General features: G+C 44.1%; 1 protein-coding gene across 4 annotated transcripts in view; it reads left to right on the plus strand.

The window, feature by feature from the left end:
• LOC122897668 (collagen alpha-6(IV) chain-like) overlaps nt 1-21856 on the plus strand; it is a 277766-nt gene that overhangs the window by 218364 nt on the left and 37546 nt on the right. For all 4 annotated transcript variants that reach the window (XM_044236041.1, XM_044236040.1, XM_044236043.1 and 1 more), the window contains exons 7-15: nt 4274-4390; nt 7881-7949; nt 9637-9672; nt 12621-12683; nt 13477-13512; nt 13690-13731; nt 14716-14808; nt 16125-16178; nt 20771-20830. In XM_044236041.1, the coding sequence (XP_044091976.1) occupies nt 4274-4390; nt 7881-7949; nt 9637-9672; nt 12621-12683; nt 13477-13512; nt 13690-13731; nt 14716-14808; nt 16125-16178; nt 20771-20830 (570 nt within the window). The remainder of the gene's footprint in view (nt 1-4273; nt 4391-7880; nt 7950-9636; nt 9673-12620; nt 12684-13476; nt 13513-13689; nt 13732-14715; nt 14809-16124; nt 16179-20770; nt 20831-21856) is intronic.

Below are 21856 nucleotides of genomic sequence, written 5' to 3' on the forward strand. Positions count from 1 at the left end.
CCTCCCTGCTTGTGTGCTCTCTCTCTCATTCTCTCTCTCTCAAATAAATAAACAAAATCTTAAAAAAGATATTATCATCTGATCCATTTTCTTTCCAGATCTAGTATACAGTTGTGAAGCTGGAAGACAGAAGTCTCGTTTCCTTCCATTTGTTATCTGTATCAACAAATCGGCCAACAGAATTCTGCATTTTATCCAACTGCAGAGTCTGCAAAATGCCCAGAAATGGGCCAGCAGGGAAATAAGTGTATGGGGTTGGCTGTTCTTTTATGACATCCTCTGGCATTTTACCCTGGCTGTGTTCCTATCGGCACTTTATCCAGGATCCAGTTCAGATTGTGTGTCTCCTGGGAGCCAGGGGTAAGGAAAACGAGAAAGCTGGAGAGCACCTCTTCCATTCCTTTTGGGGAGCTGAGTGGGGGAAGTTGGAGCCTGCAGCAGCACTGAGCCTGTCCTCCTTTAGTCTCTTTTTAATGGAGGCTGGAAGGAAGAGAGTCCTGTGACACTGAGGTTGGTCCAATTCTGAAGTGAGAACATGCCCCAGAGTCCAGCATGACCCTTCTGCCTTCAGCATGTGGCGAGGAGTGCCCTAGTACTCGCAGGAATTGATCACTACTCTCTGGGGCTTCACTGCTTGAGAGAATGAAGTACAGTGTCCAGAGTCCTCCAAATAAATGTACTACCCCTGATGGAAGTTCCCACTCCCTGGGCCCTTCCCTTGACCAAAGATTGTCTATGTTTGTTTTTGACTATCAATTGCTTTAGCCTCAGGCCCCAAGGCTCTCTCACTCCATTAAATTATTCTCCCTTGTTCCTTCCCTCTCTTCCAGTGGTTCAAGATGTATTTGTTGGGCACCTTCTGTTTGCTGCTTACCTCTCCCTTCCTCTCCAATCTAGGAGTCCTTGGTATCTCCTTATTACATGTGGCCCATGGTATTTATTAGTTGTCTTGTGTGATGGTCTTACCTAGCTTTCTTGAAAGTGCAGAGTACATCTCCTACTCTACTCGCAGGCCCCAGAGATCCTGGGGCTAAATTCACCACATGCTAGGAATGCTAGAAATATCTGTGGGACTGACTCCAACCTCTAGTGCCCACAAAAGCAACGGTTGTCAGACTGGCAGGACTCCCTCAGACACAGGAAGACTAATTATTTTGCTCTACTTTCGGCAGCTGAAACCAACAGCTTTCCCAACACATCTTACTAAACTGGATCACTGCACAATTCTGATTCCCCACTTAATGTTGGCTGATCTGCTAACATATGTATCACTGGTTTGGGTCCCAGAACTCCATCGTTGCTGCCATGTAGGTAGTTTCAACATGAGTGAGCAAATAATCATTTTATGATCATTCAAGTCTGTGCACCAAGGGGCACAGCAACCAGTTGGGAGAATGAACAAACAAGCATTCATCAAGATAGTCAACATTAGAATAATGTAGACTCAGGGCAGTAGGCTTGTGGTTTTTCATGATATCACAGCTGTGCACTGGGGATGTGGGCACCCACAAGAAATGCATGTTTATCAACTGTTTTCGTTCCCATAAGTTGGAAGCAGAAGTTTTCAAGTTGTCCTTTGCAATGTATGTTTAGCTTTTCTCCTGGAGTTAATCTCAAATATTTCCCTTCCTAGAGACTCGTAAATGAACACAACAGATTTATATCTTCAAAGTGGACACAGACCTCACCAAATGGAAAATTTTCCCTTTGAAATCTGGGTCTGGAGGAATGTTGCTTTTCTGGATTACAGCCCATCTTATTCTGTGTGTTTGGTGCCTTGTGGTTGTATAGAATCATGGTGTCCTCCCTCAAAGAGCTACATTCTCATTGAGAGCTGGCCCACACATATGTAAAATCATTAGCTAAAACCAGAAGGGGCCAAGTGCCCGAAATGCTATGGTACTACTGAGAATTAAAAAAAGGAGCTAGAAGTTCAGCCCAGTGACATATCCTCGTTGACTTACCTAGGAGAAGAAGGCTTCCTTCACTGAGCTCCTACTTAGTAAACTTAGCCTCATTTAATTGTAATCGTAATGAACTTTTTATAATTGTAATGAACTTTTCAGTTCATTTTGAGGTTGACAACAACCCTAGCAGATAGTGTTACTCATCTCCATTTTTACAAATGAAGAAACTGAGATTCAAGATGGGGAGAGGCAAAGCTGGGATTGGAACACAAGTTTGGCTGACTCAGAGCATGCTTTAGCTGGCATCTCATGGTATCAGCTGGACAAGACGGGGCTGACAGATCTAAGTCAAATGCCAGAGAATTCAGCTAAGGTAGGAAGGAATGAACAGGTACCCCCTGGAATAATGCAGGTGGAAGATATTAGGCATCCAGGCAAGGGGCTCCTGGGTGGCTCAGTCGGTTGAGTGTCTGACTCTTGATTTCAGCTCAGATCATGATCTTGGGGTGGTGAGATGGAGACCCACATTGGGCTCGACACTCAGTGCAGAGTCTGCTTGAGATTCTCTCTCTCCCTCTGCCCCTCTCCCCACTCATGCTCTCTTTCTAAAATAAATAAATAAAATCTTTTTTTTAAAAAGGAATTCAGGCAAGAAAACCACAGGGTTGGGGCCCAAGTTAAAAAAAAAATGTGGATATCAACGGGTAAAAAGCCAGGTAGAGGTTTTGGTGTCAAAGAGAACCAAGGCCCCAGGAGTGAGGCAGGTGCCTAGTACTGAGCCAGTCTATTGTCTTTGTCTTAACTCATCCCTGTTATCCAGCTGAGCGATAACGCCTAGCGCGTTTGCCTGGGTTATTTTAAAGTGGTGATCAGGATTCCAGGAAGAAATAGACACTCTACCTGAAAGGGTTAACTGAACTGAGTGACGTGAAAGATATATTTAAAGGATGTAAGCATGATTCAGAGGAATAGCAATGGATTGCCAAGAAACTAAAACAAGAGCTTTGGCTGCCCCTAGGCCCAAAGGGGAAAGAAAGAATGGTGATACTGGAACTAGATACTGGTCAATCTGGAGCCACCGAGTAGGGGCTGCTCAATGAAGACTTGTAGATAAATGTAGCCATTGTCAGAAATATAGCCAGAGAGGGATTGCATGGGGGAAATAAACAACCTGTGTTCTTTCTGCTCCTGTTCTTTGATCATCTGCCTGTGTCTCTCAGTAAGGAGACACAAGGAAAGGGAGCCTCAGCAGCACTGTCCATAAAGGTCAGCCTCTGAAAGCACACATCTGGGGAAGGTGGAGCGTAGATCTTCAGGGCAAACAAGAATAGCTGTTTCCTTCTGGAATAAAATGTTGACGACTTAGTAAGCTGTTCCTGGTTTAGTTCACTCTAGACTTACACTTTTATACCAATAGACTATCTCCTACCACCACAATAAGAATGAAAATGCATCAAAATTCTATGGAGCATTTTCCTAATAAGAATTTGACAAAAGCTTATTTCCCCCAATAATGCAAAAGATTGAGTTTCGAATGTGTGGCACGCTTTCCTCAAATTATTAAATATCCATGGCTGGCTTTAAAACATGCACGTGGGGGGGGTAGGAGTCAACCTTGTATGGACCTGTCCAGATTTCTGGGCTTTCACGTCATCTCTTTGCTCCATACCCAGCACATAACCCACTCTTGATGACAGATTTTAAAAGATCTGTTTGCACCGTAAAAGTGGACTCTGTGCACCATGGAAGCTCAACTTCAATTATGTGAATGATTGCTAATTCCCCTGGCAAAACAATGGTCTCAGTAGCAAGTATGGAGAAGAAGTGAAGACACAGGGGTGGTGCCGTGGAAACTGCTTCTGCTCTGTTGACCAATAGCCAGCATCCTTCCCTAGGCAGAGCCATATTTTAAAAAAAGCCCCAGGCTTTCCCAATACAAAGAGCCACACCAGGCTGCCCAGGTTCTGGTCTATTCTGAGGAAGTCCCAAGGCCTGGCATGATTCCCTGATGGTAACCCTTCAGCGGCCAGCCAGCTAAGTCCTATCTTAGTACATCTTTGTACCCTGGGAAGATGAAGTTGCACCCCATTGTGTATCCCATCTCTTCAGGCTTGATCCCTTTGGTTTCAGCACGGGTCTGATTAAAACATCGATCCTTCGGTGGGGGGGGGGTGTCCCCCTGCGCTGTCACCAGCTCCATATACCTGAGTGTGGAGGAAAGCTCTAAGAGAATGGTTCTCACAGGGCAAAGGGAGTAGACAAGGAGCCAGAGGTGGGCAGCATACTTAGTTTTTCTTCCTGGGGAGCTTGTGAGGGTAGGTCGGAGTCCTGTGGCTGATGTGATCCCTTCTTTTCTCTTGGAACAGGGCCACCCCGGACAGCCAGGGCCCAGGGGCCCACCTGGCCTGGATGGCTGTAATGGCACTCAAGGAGCTGTTGGATATCGAGGCCCTCAGGGCTATCCTGGGCTTCTCGGACCACCTGTATGTTGCTGAATTTTTGTCGGTTATTTCAAATGGTGTTTTTTGCCTTTCCCTGCTTTTATGGAGACCTCGTTAAGCATCTGCATCTAAAGAATACTAGTTGTGGGAGAGGCACACATGTTCCACTTCTCAGAGGGGTTTTTTTTCCCCTCTTTTTCAAATGATGCTTTTAGAGCTGGCAAGACTGTGAAGAGCCTCTAGTACATTTCAGAGCAAAGTATACTCTTGGGCTATTTGATTTGTTCCCACATCAGATGACACTGGAAAATGCAGTATTTGGAAGGCTTACATGAGATCATGGGAGCACTGATGATGACCCAAAGGGCTTGGTAGGCTTGGTCTAAACCAGTGATTTTTTTTTTTTAAACATGGGAATGTACTGATTTAATATTCATACTTCGGCATCTCAATTAAACATATTTTCATTAATATATTTTTATAGGTGGAAAAAATTCCCTCAAATGTACTATTTTTAAAAAAAATTTTTTAATTTTTATTTTTTATAAACATATAATATATTTTTATCCCCAGGGGTACAGGTCTGTGAATCGCCAGGTTTACACACTTCACAGCACTCACCAAAGCACATACCCTCTCCAATGTCCATAACCCCACCCCCTTCTCCCAACGCCCCTCCCCGCAGCAACCCTCAGTTTGTTTTGTGAGATTAAGAGTCACTTATTAAACCAGTGATTCTTGCAGGGATGATTTCCCACCCCAAGGAACATTTGACAGTTACTAGTGACATTTTTGTTTGTTACCACTCAGAGTATACTACTAGCACAAGACAGCTTTCCTCCAACATCAAGGATTCCTCTGTCCCAAAAGTGTCTGTAGTGAGAACGAATTGAGAAATCCTACTCTACACTGACATAGTTTGCCCCCTTCCCCCTCCCCACCCAACCCATAACCCTTGGTTCCAGGATTGATAGAGCATTTTTTTAGATCCTGCTGTCACCACTTTTTTTTTTTTCAGGTTATGTTATCTTTATTTTTTTATTTTTTTTCCAATTTATTTATTTTCATTTAATTCTATTCATCCAGATAGGGATCCAATGGATCTCTAATAGATACGGTGCCCTTCCAAGGTTGTTTCTACAAACAACTAGGAAGAGAAAAATAACAATTCAAGCCCGTTATCAACCTTATTTGAAATAATCTAAGCTACTAAGGGTACTCAGGTGATAGATTTAGCTAGAAATCATACTGCTATACAGATTCTGTGGCTACATGAATTAATTGACTTTTTTTTCAGTATGTCTCATTCCAGTGCTAGCCCACATTCTTTTTTTGTTATTATTAAAGTATAATTGACATATAACATTATATTAGTTTCAGGCATACAACATAATGATTTGATATTTGTATACATTGCAAAATGATCACCACACTAAGTCTAGTTACCATCTGTCACCATACAGAGTGGCAATTTTTTTTTTTCTTATGGTGAGAACCTTCAAGGTCTCCTCTCTTAGCAACTATATAATACTATTTACCCTAGGGGTACCTAGCTGGCTCAATCAGCAGAAAATGCAACTCAACTCATAATCTCAGGGTTTGAGCCCCACATTAGGGTATAGAGATTACATAAAAATGAAATCCTTAAAAATACATTATTTACTATAGTCACCATGCTGTACATGGCATCCCCATGACTTCCTTATTTTGTAACTAGAAGTTTCTGCCTCTTGATTCCCTTCACCCATTTTGCCCATCCCCTTCCCAGTCTCCCCTCTGGCAACCACCAATCTGTTCTCTCTGTCCCCAAGATTTGTTTTGTTTTGCTTGTTCATTTATTTTGGTTTTACTTTTGATTCCACACATCAGTGAAATCATATAGTATTTTTCTTTCTCTGTCTGACTTATTTCATTTAGCATAATGCCCTCAAGCCCTGTCCATGTTATCACAAATGGCAGGACTTCCTTCTTTTTTAATGGCTGAGTAGTATTCCAGTGTGTGTGTGTGTGTGTGTGTGTGTGTGTGACATCATCTTTATCTATTCATCCATCAATAGACACTTAGGTTATTTCCATACCGGGATATTTATACCAAGAAAACAAAAACACTAATTCAAAAAGATATATGCCCCCTATGTTCATTGAAGCATTATTTAGTTAGTATTTTATTGGAAGAGCATCACCAGTGCCTTCAGTGACAAAGTTGTGGGTGTGGGTATCTGCATAAGAGAGACAGACAAAACACAGGTCTCATATCGGCATAAAGGACCTTGATATCTAAAGACCGAACCAAAATGCAGCGAGGGTCGGGGGGTGGAGAAAGACGTATTACCTACATAGTATGAGCTTGTTTGGGTCACAAAGGGCTCCAAACACTGCCATGGCAACAGAAGAGGAGAGCAAATCACATCTGTGTTAAGAGAATGGAAATCCAGCAAAGTGAGGAAATGCTGCCCCCAAGAGGGAGACAAGAAATCTTGAGGTAATAAACACTCCAACAGCGTAAAGGACAAGGGTAAAACCTAATCCTGTCCCTAAGCCTCCCCTTAAGCCTAAATAGGAACTTGGGCATAGATTTTATTAAGCTGAACCCTTTCTAACCCTGCTGAATTGCTAGTGGATTTTCTGTCAAGCTTCTCTGATGAAAGGAGCGGCCATAAGAATAAGGGGAAACAGGAAACGTTAGGAAAGAAGGTGCTTTGGGGACCCACTGATTCTTCTATCACACCTATGATCTGTGAACTCAAGGAATCATAATTCAGCCAACTCTTCAGTCCCCGAAGCTTACTCCTATCTCTAATACTAATCCTGACTTCCCCTTAGATATAGGGACATTGATTTTCCCCACGAAGACAAATTTTAGCAGATGTTAGCCAGTATCTGCCACTGAGACGGTAAAAAGTCTGGTTTGGTAGTCAGGCTCGGTGTACTTTGACCTGTCTTCCATGTTAACACCTCTTAGACAGGCCTTGAAGCTGAGGTTTTGTGGCAGAAGCACAAGATGGAGATGGTTTTGTAGACATCTTTTAACCCGGAGGGTCACAAACTGGCCTGTGTGACCCATGACCGCAGCTTGGTTTGATATTTTTAAAGGTTTGTGCGGAATGAGAGAAGCAGAATACAGGACAGAGCCCAGAGAAGGCCCACAAAGCTTAAATTCTTTACTATCTGCCTCTTTACCGAACTTCTCTAAGCTCAGTCATAGCTGGGGGCCGTGTCAGTGACATAGCTGTGAGGGGTAGAGCAGATGAGCGGGAGGCTTCCCAGTGACACGTGTGTTATATGTGGATGTTCCAGTCAGTGTTCTGAACAGAGTCAAAGTCCCCTACTGACTTGGGAGTTGGGGAGACAGCCATATAACTTTGAGACTCAGCACCCATTTGGGGGATGTTCTTTGCCCCTTAGCACAGCATAGAATAAACCACATGGTTCCAGGCTCTCGACATTGGGTCCTCTATGTGATCAGATCATACTGTTTAAAACTCTGTATGTGTGCATGCATTTCTTCACAATTGTTTCTTATTTTACTCAGGGGCTTCCTGGGCAGAAAGGCTCTAAAGGTGAACCTGTCTTTGACCAAGGTACTTTCAAAGGAATGAAGGTAAGAGCCTCTGAGGCAGGCAGCTAAGTAGGCTGGCTATAAGTTGAGTTCCCTGGGACTGGGCCCAGCTCCAACAAGACCGTTCTGAGAACTAGCATCTGTGTCTCTGTTGGAGCAGACCAAGCTAGACTTAAAAGGGATCTGGAGCTTTTTGGTGGTGGAAACACTGGCAGAAATGTTTGCAGCCATACTGTCAAAGATTTGCTTTATAGGATCTACACCCAAAATAAGAGACAGATCAGCAGACAGTTTGCATGGGTATCATTTTCTTTGACAAGCCAAGACATTTCCTGGAGGCAGATACCTTTTGTTTACCCTACAATCCTTGATGTCTGCATACCTTGGTATGAAGCCATGGTATGTCTCTGCCCATTTCTACATGGCCACTGGCCCAGGATGCTGGCTCCACCTTTTTCTGTACCTGCACGCCAGCCTGTTACCCTCACCAGGCCCCTGACTGTCTGCAAAAATTGCCCATCAACTCTGCAGCTGGCTGGAAACCTCCATCTCTTCCTAGAATTGACCAGAATCTTCTGTATCCTTGTGACTGTACTCTTGGTATATGCTACCTGGAAACTCTGGTGCCCAAATGATTGACCCTACTCCCTTGCAGAGTGGGAGGTGAGCTTGGTATTATTCCCTTGGTAGCAGATGGGAATCGATGTGCCCAGCATCTGAAGAAAAGGTGCACACACGTTCACTCAGCTGAGGTTGGCACCTTTCTGTCTTCCATCCATGCACAGAACCAGAAACACTGCAAATCCATTTGGAAGGTGGTGATTGGGGTGGGTGGCTAAGAACCGGAGAAGGTACAGGGTTTGGGCTCTTGGCTTAGATGTCATGGCCAAAGGTTGAATGGTAGGCTTGGAAGGGAGCTCATGATTATCGGATTCATGTTGCTCATTTTACAGTTAGAAAAACTGAGGTACACTGGGGCTATGTGACTTGCTTAGACTCACATAGCCCATTTACCAGAGAGCTAAAATCCAGGCAGTGCTCTTTCCATGCAGCAGAGAGCTGATTTTTTTTTTTTTTTGACCATAAGCAAAACAGGTAAGACTAGCAGGTGTCAAAATATAGCCATTGTCATAGCAAGCATTGATTAAACGGCTTTGCCAAAAATCACAGAGACCCTGGACCCCGTGGAACACATCAATTTCCACAATATGGTTATATTACAGATTCATACAGTGACTTAAGATGCTGCAAAGTAATTAAAACGTAATCAGAGACTGTATGCTCTGTTGATTCTCCCTTGAAATGTCTGATTTGCATTGTATACATGTGGGCACAGATTCTCTGGGGATGAAGGCACACGGGAAGGTAGCTTTGCTCTCTTCCAAAAAGAGCAGGAGAATCACCAGCCCACAGAAACAGTTTCTAATTGATAAGTTCCTAGCAAAGGTGAAAATTAATTACTCCAAGTAAAATATAAAATCCTGTTCAACCAAGGCTATAATATGTGTCTTCTGGAGTCCGGATTTTTCTTAGGAAAAAAAAAAAGTAAATGGTTGGATATGCCCAATTCATGCATTATTTAAAACACAAGACCTTGACAGGAGACCTTAGGAGACCCAAGCCATCAGCAATGTATTTTTCTGCTCTTGAAGCGTAGGTCCGTTATCTACAAAATAATAGCGCAGGCTTAATTAATCTCTTCAGTGTCCCACCTTTGTCTGTTTCTCAGGGGGAGCCTGGGCTGCCTGGACTGGATGGAATCACTGTAAGTTGTTGTTTCTGGGTGGAGTGTTCAATGTTTGGTCGGCAGTCACTGCAGGTCCCTTTGCATTCTTTTTTACCATGGCATTCGAAGGTCTTTGTAGACATTCTCAAGGAATATCCAGGCAGTTGAGGTAGAATGGGTCATGCAGTTTGAGTGAACACTCTGGAAAATTGCAATCCTTTTAAAATGTCACACCTAACATTTTCCAAGTGATAAAGTTCTGAGAGAGTCGGCTGTCCCCTTCAAGTAACACAGGGAAGCAGCCTTCCAGACCCTTAGGCCAGGGACATGCATACTCCTTGTGATGCATTAAGAAAGAATTTCACCTTTTGTTCAACAAGCATCTACTAACTGTTCTCTGTGTGTTCAGAATGCTGAGGGTTAAAACAAAAAAAGTGGAACACTCTTCTGTGAAAGCTGTTCTGTCTAGAAATTCGTTTTAGGGACTCTTAATAATTGGGAGTCCATGTGAGGCCATGAGTTGTATTAGTAAGAACTTTCTGGGGCACCTGAGTGGCTCAGTTGGTTAAGTGGCTACCTTCAGCTCAGGTCATGGTCCCAGGGTCCTGGGATTGAGTCCTGCATCGGGCTCCCGGCTCAGTGGGGAGTCTTCTTCCCCACCCCTGCCCCTCCTTCTACTCATGCTCTCCCTCTCTCAAATAAATAAAATCTTAAAAAAATAAGAACTTTTGGGGCACCTGGCTGGCTCAGTGGGTTAAAGCCTCTGCCTTCTGCTCAGGTCATGATGCCAGGGTCCTGGAATGAGCCCCGCATCAGGTTCTCTGCTCAGCAGGGAGCCTGCTTCCTGCTCTCTCTCTCTGCCTGCCTCTCTGCCTACTTGTGATCTCTGTCTGTCAAATAAATAAATAAAATCTTAAAAAAAAATAAGAACTTTCTGTTTCCTTGAATTGCCACGTCATCATTGCTTTCCTTTGAAGTGGCCTCGGAAAAGCCCTTTCTTTCTTCTTTGCTATGTTGGGGTTCCTGCCTTTCTTCTTTCATTCCAGAACCACCACTGAGCTCCTACTAGCCTCAAGGTGCTATCAGTGATCCCCAAGACAGTGCAGACAGGGTCTCTGCCCTCCCCCAACCCCCTCCGAAACACACACCAAGATGTGAAAACTAGTAGGACCGTGGCATAAAAATTTCTCACTAGCTTGGAAGAAGAGATGCTGTCTGCCTAAAGATACGTCATGGGAGACTTTATATCTAAAATGGAGAAGGTAGCCTCTGAGAACTATGGGTGAGGTTTGGACTGGCCTGCATTGGGAAGAAGTTTCTAAACAGAGAGAGCGGTGTGGGAAGATGTAGGCAAGAAACAGGACGTGTGTAAACACACGAGCAGAGGTGAGTGAAGACTGAGGATGTATGGGTCAAAGCAGGATTCTGTTTCCTTAGGACCCTCTGAACACTTACTTTCTCATGACTTCGCTTAGCCTCTCCATCACTTACCTATCACCTCATTAGCACCCCTCCATTTTTATTGGGCCGTCTATTTCCCCATACCGTCTTTCTCTTAGATTTTTATCGTCTTGCTTGTAATACTGTCATTAACCACCCAGTTTCAGATAGTTTCTCATTTCCCATCTGCATTTCTCTTTGACCCACGGAAATGTGCGTTGTTTAATTTCCCGATATTTGGCAGCTTCCCAGCTATCTTTATATGGTTGATTTCTACTTTGATCTCAGTGCAGTTTGAGTGAACACTCTGGAAAATTTCAATCCTTTTAAATCGGTTGAGGTTTTTCTCGTGGCTCAGCATACGAAACTGTCTTGTTGAGTGTGCCATATGTTCTTAAAGAGAATGTGTTCAGCTGCTCTGGGGTATAATGATCTAAAAAATGTCCATCAGTTCCAGGTAGTTGACAGTGTTGTTTATATCTTCCGTGTTCCTACTGATCTTTTAAATCTAGTTCTAGTAATTACTGAGGGAGGGATGTTAAAATTCTCCAACTAGCAGATTTGTTTCACTTCATCAGATTGTGTTTCATGTCGAAGATTGTTACGTGTTCTTGATGAACTGACTTAGTTTATCATGACAAAATTATCCCCTATTTATTTCTGGTAATATTCTTTGTCCCAAAGTCTACTTTATTTGATGTTAATGTAAGATTTTTTTTTGCTTTCTTTTGAAGTTTTTGTTTTTTACATCACTTTAATGTAAAAAATTTTCAAATATAGAGCAACAGGGAGTGAATTTTGCTGTAAACACCCATACCATTAATGTTTTACTGTACTTGCTTTATCCCACTTCTATCCATCTATCCATCTCTATCCATCCATCAATCCATCTTATGGTTGATGCATTTCAAAGTAAATTGCAGACGATATTGCTCTTATCTCTAAATACTACAGCATGCCTATCATTAGCTAGACTCCAATATGTCTTTGCAGTTTTTTGTTTTATGTCAAAGTTAAAACAAAATAAACAAATCATAAATGGTACATTTGCTGAGTTTTGACAAAGACGTATGCCTGTGTAAACCAAACCCATTTAAGGTATAGAACATTCTCTTCACCTCAGAAAGTTCCCTTCTGTCCCTTCCCAGTCAATCCCTGTCCCCACCCAAAGGAAACCACTGTCCTGATTTCTCTCCATCATAGTTCAGTTTTTCCCATTCTAGAGCTTTATATAAAGAAAATAGTATAATATGTAGCCCTTGGGGGTCTGACTTCTTTTACTTAGCACAATGCTTTTGAGATTCACCCACACTGTAACATATCAGTAGGTTGTTACTTTTCATTGGTGAGTATTTATTCCACTGTATAGATGATTCAGTTATTTATCAGTCCTCACATCAATGGACACCTGGGACATTTCCAGTTGTTCACTACTATAAATAAATTTGCTATGAACATTCTTGTGTAACTCTTGTGGATGCATATTTCCAATTGTCTTGAGAAACTGTCTTTTTTTTTCTGACTTTCATAAAAACTTGCCTCTCTAGGGTCCACCAGGAACACCTGGTTCCCCAGGAGCTATAGGACCCATGGGACCACCAGGATTGCAAGTAAGACCAATGTAAATCAACCACGTGATCACAGTATTCCCATGAATGCTTTCCCCACCAGGCCATGCATTAGATACAAGCCTGTGTAGGCTCTCATAGTGGAAAGGGCAACCTCCATTCTTGGAGGATTCAAGTGACGCATGCTCTTGTAAGGAACAGTTGTCTTTATCAGAGTCCTTCCGGCTCTGCACCTGGGGACAGCAGCTGCCTGGCACACCCATTTCCACCTTCCACCCCCTCACCCATGACAGACCCTGCTAATTAATCACACCATCCCCACAATCACCCACCCTGAGCACAGAAGTAGCTTCGAAATCCTTCTCCACACCCCACCTTGGGCAGAGCTACCTACCTACCTACCTATCTTTTCGGATACCAAACCTATTTGCCCTCACCAGTATAGAAAGAACATAGCCAGTTATCCCCATGTGGTTCTGGGAAAGACCAGTTTCCAGAATGTTCTCTCTCCGGTGCATGAAATCTCACCACTGATTACTTTGGTTTAGCTTTCCCCAAGACCACTATTTTTTTTAAATGTCCAGGCTACTGGGAGGAATGATGCATGAGTCTTCCCCACCTTAGCACGAACGTGGTTATCAGTGCAACGTGGGAGATTTCTAAGGAGATTTTTTTAAAAAGGTGGGGAGCAGTATGGGAGAGAGAGCTAGGATCTGCTGCGCTAAAGCCAGAATATATTGAGGGAGTGGGAGACTCATTTCCGGTGACTCTCCACATACCCAGGTTCCTTTTGTCTGAAACTAACAAGTGCTCCTTCCTTTCATTTTTAATATAGGGTCCTCCAGGCCCCCCAGGCTTCCCTGGTCCTGATGTGAGTATACATTTTCTTGGGGCATGTGGCCTCCTACCACTAAGTGTTCTGGTTTCCCCAGAGAGACTCTGGTTTGCTTAAACACACTTTCTGGCAAAAGACTGCATTCTAATTGAAGTTCTTGGAGCTTGTTTAGTAATTGATTTTGTTTTTCCTCCCTGCAATGCTGTGCCCCAGGGGAATATGGGGTTAGGTTTCCAAGGAGAGAAAGGAGTCAAGGTAAATAGATTTTGGAAAATACAATCTGCATTCCATATGTTCCCAGTACTGTCTCTAGCTGCACACATGTGCCTGCTTGGTTTAAGGGGAATTGGATCTTTGCCTCGGGAAATGAGCACATCCCATTCCACGTGGGTCCCGTGGTGGGATTCCAGGAGGGGCTGCGAGCACACATGTCACACGTCGGCTCCTGGGGTCTTTTTTCTTCCAAATACTGTAGTCTCCCTGCTTCTGACCTGTGAAGCGTGCATGTCTTAGAAACACATTCGGTTGAAATTGCTTCCCTCCTCCTTCCACCTGGGTATTACCCTGATGTTCTGTGTATTGTGTCACCTTCCCTTTCCTTTTCTTTGCTTCTCCTCTTCCCTCCATCCCTCCTTTTCCTCCTCTTTCTTCTCCTCCTGTCTCTCTATGCCCTCTCAACCTCTCACCATTCTTTTCTACATCCCTTCCCTCATTCCCCTGTTTCTGTCTGCATAAGCCATAGAGTGATTTTGGGAAGTTTGAGGGAGCCTGGGAGCTTGGCCTCTTCACCCTTCACGGCTGCCTTTTGTAGATCACACTGCCTCCAAGGAGCAAATCCAACCTCCAGTGTTCTAACTCAGACTTCACTGCCTCTGATCATGCTCTTGGCAAGGACTGGACCAATTAGAGTCTGATCGCCATTGCCAAGAGGTGGCCATTTTCCTTGCTCAAAGGCCTTTTCCCTCTCTCTCTCTCTCTTCTAAATACCCTTTGATGCATGACCCTGGCAACCACGAACCTGTGGTTTCTTTCCCTTCATCCATCTGGCTTTTTCCCTCTGGTACAAAATGCATTTGGCCAGGCTTATAATTATTCCTACCCCTTTGGTACTGAGAGTTTTGTTTCCTCGGTGAGGCAAGGGTGAGGGTAAAGAGACCAAAGGAGTGGACAGTCTATTTGTGAACGACATCCAGAGGACAAACCTTTCTGCTTTGCTTAACATTCCCTTTGATCTTACAGGGGGATGTTGGCCTCCCAGGCCCTGCAGGACCACCACCATCTACTGGGGAGTTGGAATTTATGGGATTTCCCAAAGGGAAAAAAGGATCCAAGGTAGTGAACATTTAAGCCTAGGAAATGCTAACCATCCTTTTCCTATTAATACCAAAGTTCAACTCTAATAACCAGACTCTACTGGAAGAAAAGAGGGTTCTGGGTCATGCTTTTTTGTTTGGAAGTGACGGTAAAACCTTTGTGTTATCCCCTGTGGAAAACTTTCTAAAAAGTCTGTGTTTACATGTGTGGATATGAGTGTGCCTGGGCTTCTGAGCATTTGTTTAAGTCATATTTTCTGTGGTTTGGTTTCTCAAATTCAATTACCAAGATGCTAAATAACTTAAAACAAATGTTAAGTACTTGTGCTTTTTGTCCCTCCTAACTTCCAACACTCTCAATACTTACCTTGTCCTCAAAGCGCTGCGACAGGACACATAGGGTATACTGGTTACTTTACCTTTTTAAAGAAGTTATTGCCTGTAAAACTGGACCCCACAAATCAGGTATACTGCCACCAAGTGGCAGTAGATTCCCTATTTCGCCTGATATGAACTACTGTGGCTGAAGCTGTGGACCTGTTTAACTGAGATACGTTATAATCTCTATTTCATTGTGAGTGAGTGTAAATCTGGTAATTTTCAAATGCCTGTATGCTGTTAGGGTGATAGATACCTTTCAGTATCCTGCATTCCCTTCCATTGTAGGGTTCCCTTAAGTTTTGTGATTCTGTGCCTATGGTCAAGGGACCCAGGTGGGGGAAGGTGTTTACTCCCATTTCTTTAATTTTATCTTTGTGGAAGCAATAGTTCTAGGCCCTCTTCAGGTTTACAGAAAGTAATCATTAATTTGGAAACAGTTTGGGAGCATATAGAGCATATGAAAGGTTACCTGTCTCCCTGATCATTCCCAGACCTTAAGGACCCCTTCCGTGACACAACTAGGTAAATTAGCATATTGGGGGAAAACAGATTACAGTGTTAACAGGTTCCCATTCAAACTATAATTGTTACTCTTTTCCCCAAACTGTTGCTTTCTTTGCAGCCTGAAATTTGCAACAGGGAATCACGCTGAATGGCTCCTGTCTCTAGAAAGAGTGCAGATGATCATCTTTTCCATCTCCCAATTAGCTTCAACATTTGAGATTCTGTTTTAGACAGTTTTCATTCCCTGCCATGCGTCTTGGTCCTTCCCATACCACAGGGGCTCCCCAAACTGATATTCTGGTACAGCTATTAGTTGGGGATCCTGGGTAATTTATACTATCTGACACCCTCTTTGTTACCTACTGCTGAGCCCAAGCAACTCATGGGATCCATATCCTTTATGTTCACTGTTTCCTGCTGCTACTCACTAATCTTTGGTTCATTTTCCAGGGTGAACCAGGGCTTCCAGGTTTCCCAGGAACAAGTGGCCCTCCGGGTCTCCCAGTAAGTCTCTCCATTTGGTCAACATGTATTCAAAGACCTGCTTGGACAAAAGCTATAGCAATAGAAAGCTAACAGGAAGCTAACTTCTTCCTGTGATTATTGGAGAGCATTCTACCATCTTCTTTATTAGAAGGCCTTTAAGGAAATGTTCTTGTTTTTCAAACCCATGGGGACATTAGCATGGTTCTCCACTAGGCTATATATCTTAGCAGTTATTAGCTCAAGTTGTAAATTGAAAACAGACCTAGGCTTGACTTCTGATTTCACCAATTTCTAGCTATGTGCCCTTGGGCAAGTTTCTCAACCTTCTTGAGTTCCAGCTTCCCTCAAAAAAAAAAAAAAGGAGGGGGGGATGATAATGGCATTGTTATGAGGATTAAGTGAGATAATATACACGGAAAGACTTCATATGTGCCCGACATGTATTAGTTGTTCAGTAAATGGTAGTTAATCTTAGTAATCCTATCTTCACTCTCCTATCTGACCTTGTATCTTACTGTCTTTCCCTCAACATGTAACTTTTGAGGGTGCCTAGGTCCCAGGCAGGTGGGTCTAGACATTCTGCTGCACCACAGTAAATAACAGTTAAAGAAGTAAAAGTTCTTATCCTTGAAGAGCATTCATTCTAACGGGGAAGTGAGGCAAGGAGACACAATAAACAAGCAAACAAATGAATCAAGAACAGGTTGATATTGTAAGAAGAGATACACAAAAAATTAAAGAAAGGCTAAGGTGATGGAGTGTGGAGTGTGGAGTGCTCTACTTTGGGCAGAGCAGGCACAAACGGCCTCTCTGAGGAAGTGCACATTATGAAGAAGCAAGTCCTGTGAGGATCAGGAAGAGCTTTTTTGGCCTAAGGAACAGCAAGTGCCAAGACCCTTTTGAGCAACCCAGCAAGAAAACAAGCAGGTGGAGCAAGGGCCAGATCATGGAGCCCTCTGTAGGTTGAATGTGGCTTTTTTGTTAAATAGAATGGGAAGCCATCAGAAGGCTCTAGCTTGCATTTTTATTAAAGATTTATTTACTTATTTTAAAGAGAGAGAGAGCACGAGAGGGGGCAGGAGCAGAGGGAGAGAGAGAGAATCTCAAGCAGACTCCCCGCTGAGTGTGCAGTCCAAAGTGGGGCTTGATCTCAAGGCTCTGAGATCATGACCTGAGCCAAAATGCAGAGTCCGACGCCTCACGGACTAAGCCACCCAGGGGCCCCTCTAACCTGCTTTTTTAAGATAACTCTGGCAAGGGTTGGAGGTGGGGTGTGGAGGATGAGAGGAGGCTGAGGCAGCAAACAGAAGCTACTACATCAGCCCGGGGGAGAGATGAGGTCAGTTTGGACTATCGTGACAGCAGTGAAAATAAGAGAGAAATGCGTGGAGTGAAAATGTGAAAAAAAAATGTATACTTGTTATTATGGAGCATTTTAAACAAATGCCAAGAAAAGAGAATGGCATAATGATCCTGCTGCGTATTCATCATTTAGCTTTGACATTTAGCTACTAAGGCAAGCTGAAGCAAATAACAGACCTATTTCAACATAGAAGAATTCGGTATTTCTAGGAGATAAGAACTTATTTTTTTAATTTGACAGACAGAGATCACAAGTAGGCAGAAAGGCAGGCAGAGAGAGAGAGGGAAGCAGGCTCCCCGCTGAGCAGAGAGCCCAATGTGGGGCTCCATCCCAGCACCCTGGGATGATGACCTGAGCTGAAGGCAGAGGCTTCCACTGAGCCACCCAGGCACCCCGGAGATAAGAACTTTTTAAAAGCATAGTTATGGGGTACCTGGGTGGCTCAGTTAAGTGTCTGATTCTTGGTTTCAGCTCAGGGTCAGGATCTCAGGGTCGCAATCTCAGGGTCGTGAGATTGAGCCCCATCCTCGCTCCCCCTTTCCCAGTTCGGGAAATTCCCTAGTTGTATAGGTGGGCCTAGCCATCTCCACTGGCTCAGCTGAAGCCCTGGGGAGCCTGCTTGGGATCAGGGTGGGGGAGAAGCTTGGACAGAGGGCAGCTGCGTGGTGATCTGCCTCTTGGGCAGCCATGCCTCTGAGGACCCGCGCCCAAAGCAGCCATCCCTGAGCCACGGGGCTGACATCCCCAGGCTCCACACTAGCATTCACAGCATGCCTACTCCTTATACCACCCGTTTTACCCCTACCTCAGTGACTACGTCACCCCCCATCCCCTTATTCCTGGCCATGTGACTGAAGGTAAATTTTTGCAGAGCCACTAATGTCCTTGAACCAAAAATAGCAGGAGACCAGGACCCTAGCCAGCAGACCTAGGAGCAGCTAAGCCAGTGCTCTAATGAGGCCATCCTGGACATGGGTGAGAAGGGGTTTGGGAGCAGTGGACACAGGACAGACTGCTCCTGGCAAGGACAGACTGTGACACGGTGGGGTCCCAGGACATCTTGCTAGAACAACTTGGTCAGCAGGGCCCTGTACGGTGTCTCCCTGCACTGGGGGACAAGCTGCACCTATATACCAGTATCTTGCCAAGTCATGTCTGTCTCATTGGCTTTAACTGCCCCCCCCAACACACACATAAAGAAGTTTCTTTGATTTTTTTTTCCTTTTTAAACTTTTTAGTGTTATACACACACACACACACACACACACACACACACACACACACACGGTAGCAAAAGCTCTCTGGGAAAGCAAGAGTCCAGAGATAGAAAGGTCTGCTTTTATTTTTTTTTTTAATTTTTAAAAAAGATTTTATTTATTTATTTGCAGGTGAGAGAAAAAAGAGAGAGAGTATGTGTGCATGAGCAGGGGAGAGGCAGGCAGAGGGAAAAGGAGAAGCAGACTCCCCTGCTGAGCAGGGAGCCCACCCTGGGACACAATCCCAGGACACCGGGATCAGGATCACGACTTAAGCAGAAGGCAGACGCTTAATCGACTGAGCCACCCAGACACTCCTCCTCACCCTACGCCTTTCTGCTTTCTGAAGCAGGAGGACAAGGTCCTCTTGTCTTTCCAACTGGGGGCAAGACAGGTAGACAGCATGAGAGTTCCTGGACCTGTTTCACCTGTTGCTTTGTTTTCTGGGTCATTCTATTGAATTCAACAAGGATGTATGGAATGACCTTGTATATGTGTGGCATGCAGTAGCGTGTCTTGGAGGAGATGGATGGGAGTGTGGTACAGACCTTCTGCTTACAGATTCCTGTATAACCCATCTAAGTACTGATAAGAGTCTAGGGCAACGTGGGCTGCCCCAGCTTCCGTGGACAGGTCAGGGAAGGCGACACGGGGCTTGGCTTTGGAGGCCCAGAGACGCATTCCACCAGATGGCAGCATGCCTTGGTTTCCAATTTGAGATGCAGCACTGCACTTTCAATTAAGTTTGTGTTCAACTTGACCCATGGACCTTTCAAGTAGAAATCCTATTCAGCATGAGGCCTGAGCCATAAGCCTTACAACTAGAGATGGAGGAAAAACAGAAAGACAAGTGGGAACCAAAGTCTGCTTTGAACTAGACCCTTCACAGACACACTCTCCACGCTCTGCCCCACAATGGAAATGCTACACACACACATACACACACACAGAGTGCCCTACATGAAAAAACCATAACAATAGCTAAGAAAAAACCACTTGGGCCTAGAAAGCTAAGGGCTATTCAGCCAACTCCCAGTACCCATTGGAATGCTTTTAGTATATAAGAGGAAGAAAAAACAAGAAGCAGGTCTCAGGCACTGGGTACACAGCCGGCTGAGCCACGAGACGTGCCAACATTTACTGTCTTTCACAAGCTTACATTCTAGAAAGTGTCGTGGCTCCTTCCATTCTCACAATAGGCCTAAATGTTGTTTGCCAAAATCTATGCTCCAGAAATTCCACATTTAAACAATAACAGCAAAATGGCCTCAGCAAAGTCTGCTGTGAAAGACACTATCTACTTTGGTAGTGAACTCTTCTATACCTCAAGGGCCCAGAATATGCTTGCCTTGGACCCAGAGGGAAGGAGGCTTTCTCACTCACTCTGCTTTTTGGATTTCTGCTTTTCCCTAGAGAACCCCCAGGTCATGTCCTAGGCTGCAAGCCCTCACCTCCTGTGAGCAGGGCAAGAGGGGTTGAAGACCATGTCATAGTGCCATTTGGAGTGCTACTAGGGCCCACAGGGGTCTAGACCACACCTAGATAGAGAGAATCCTTCCCACTGAAGAGGATGACGCAGCCATCATGCCTCCAAAGGACAAAGTCCTTCCCTCTGGTATTGACCCCCAAGGATGAACACAGTTCTCAGGCCCTATAGGGGGGCATCATAGCTATGTGGACTAACAGATGGGGATAATTAGATATTTAATAATTTCTCTGCTGTTAGTCCATGTAGCTATGAAGACATGTAATCATGTTTAGGAGGACAAGACATTACTTCTAAAACCAAGAGGGAACTTTGAATGAATGATCCAAACTCTTCCCCGGCCCTACAGGGGACTTCTCAGGCAGTGACAAGAGACTCAGTGTGGTAAGCCTCCCCAGTGGGAAGGGCACTGATTCAAAGTTAACCTCCCTGCTTTGGATGGAGCCAGGAGACCTCTGAGGAAATGGATATTATAACTTGTGGTTTCTTTTCTTTTTTCCTTTAGGGATTTGGAACTGCTGGAGAAAAAGGAGAAAAGGGAATCCCTGGCTTGCCAGGACTTAGGGTATGAACATAGAATGTTGCTTTCCTGGGTCTGTCAGGTTATCCAGTCCATTGGGTCCATTTTTTTTTGTCCTGTTCGCATCTTTACGTTGTATAAATTGATAGCCACCGAAGTTTCTCATTTCTCTTCCTCAACTCTCCACCAGGCCCCTGAGACCCCTCCTTTCACTTTGTCCCCATTTCCTTGACTTAATGGCTCTCTTGAATAAGGAATTCAGCCAACTTCCTTTCCTTGCCATCATAGAGAATTGTCTTCTGGATTAATAATGGGGTGAACTTGTCCTGACTTCACTACTTTCTATCCTGGGGGAATGTAGTCTAGGGTGCGGATGTTGTAGTAATGGAAGAGGGCTGAGTATGATCTTTAAAGGACAGAAACAAGCCTGGGATGGTCTAGAACATAATGAGTGACATTTGCAGTCAATAATTTCCAGTAATAACCCCTCTTCAAGGGGAGGAAATAATTGTTAGCCTTTGTGATTCTAAGTGCTTTAGGCATTTAGCTATTCGGCTATAAGCAATTGGCCAGCCTTAGCCTTAAAGAGGTAACATTTAGAGAACTGTGATTTTGGCTTAGTCATAAAACTCATTAAGAATCTTTTGAGTGTTCAGCAATGTTTGCCCTTTACCCTGCTGTTTATTTCTCTACTTTTCTCTACTCCCTTGTCTTGAAAAGACATAATCACCAGCAAAGAATGCAGTTGGGGTGAGAGACAAGAGGCCCTCCCACAATCTGTTTAAAAATGTCATGACTTGGAACTAATGCAGACTAAGTATAATACCACCCAGGCTTTCTACCAAATTCCACCCAGTACTTAAAATGCTTCCATTTATTTTGCTCTTTAAAAATGCTCCACATGTGTGGCTATTCTGCCTGATGGATTAGTGCTTAGAAGTCATTAAGCCAGGTCTAGGGACATTCTCATACCTGATTTTAGAAGCTGGCTAAGTTCTGAACTCAGTGGGAAAGCTTTGTTATATAAGTCTACTGGCTTTTTCTAATGTGGGTTATGAATCTTTCTAAGGT

The sequence above is a fragment of the Neovison vison genome, chromosome X (assembly GCF_020171115.1).
Source record: "Neovison vison isolate M4711 chromosome X, ASM_NN_V1, whole genome shotgun sequence".
NCBI lineage: Eukaryota > Metazoa > Chordata > Mammalia > Carnivora > Mustelidae > Neogale > Neogale vison.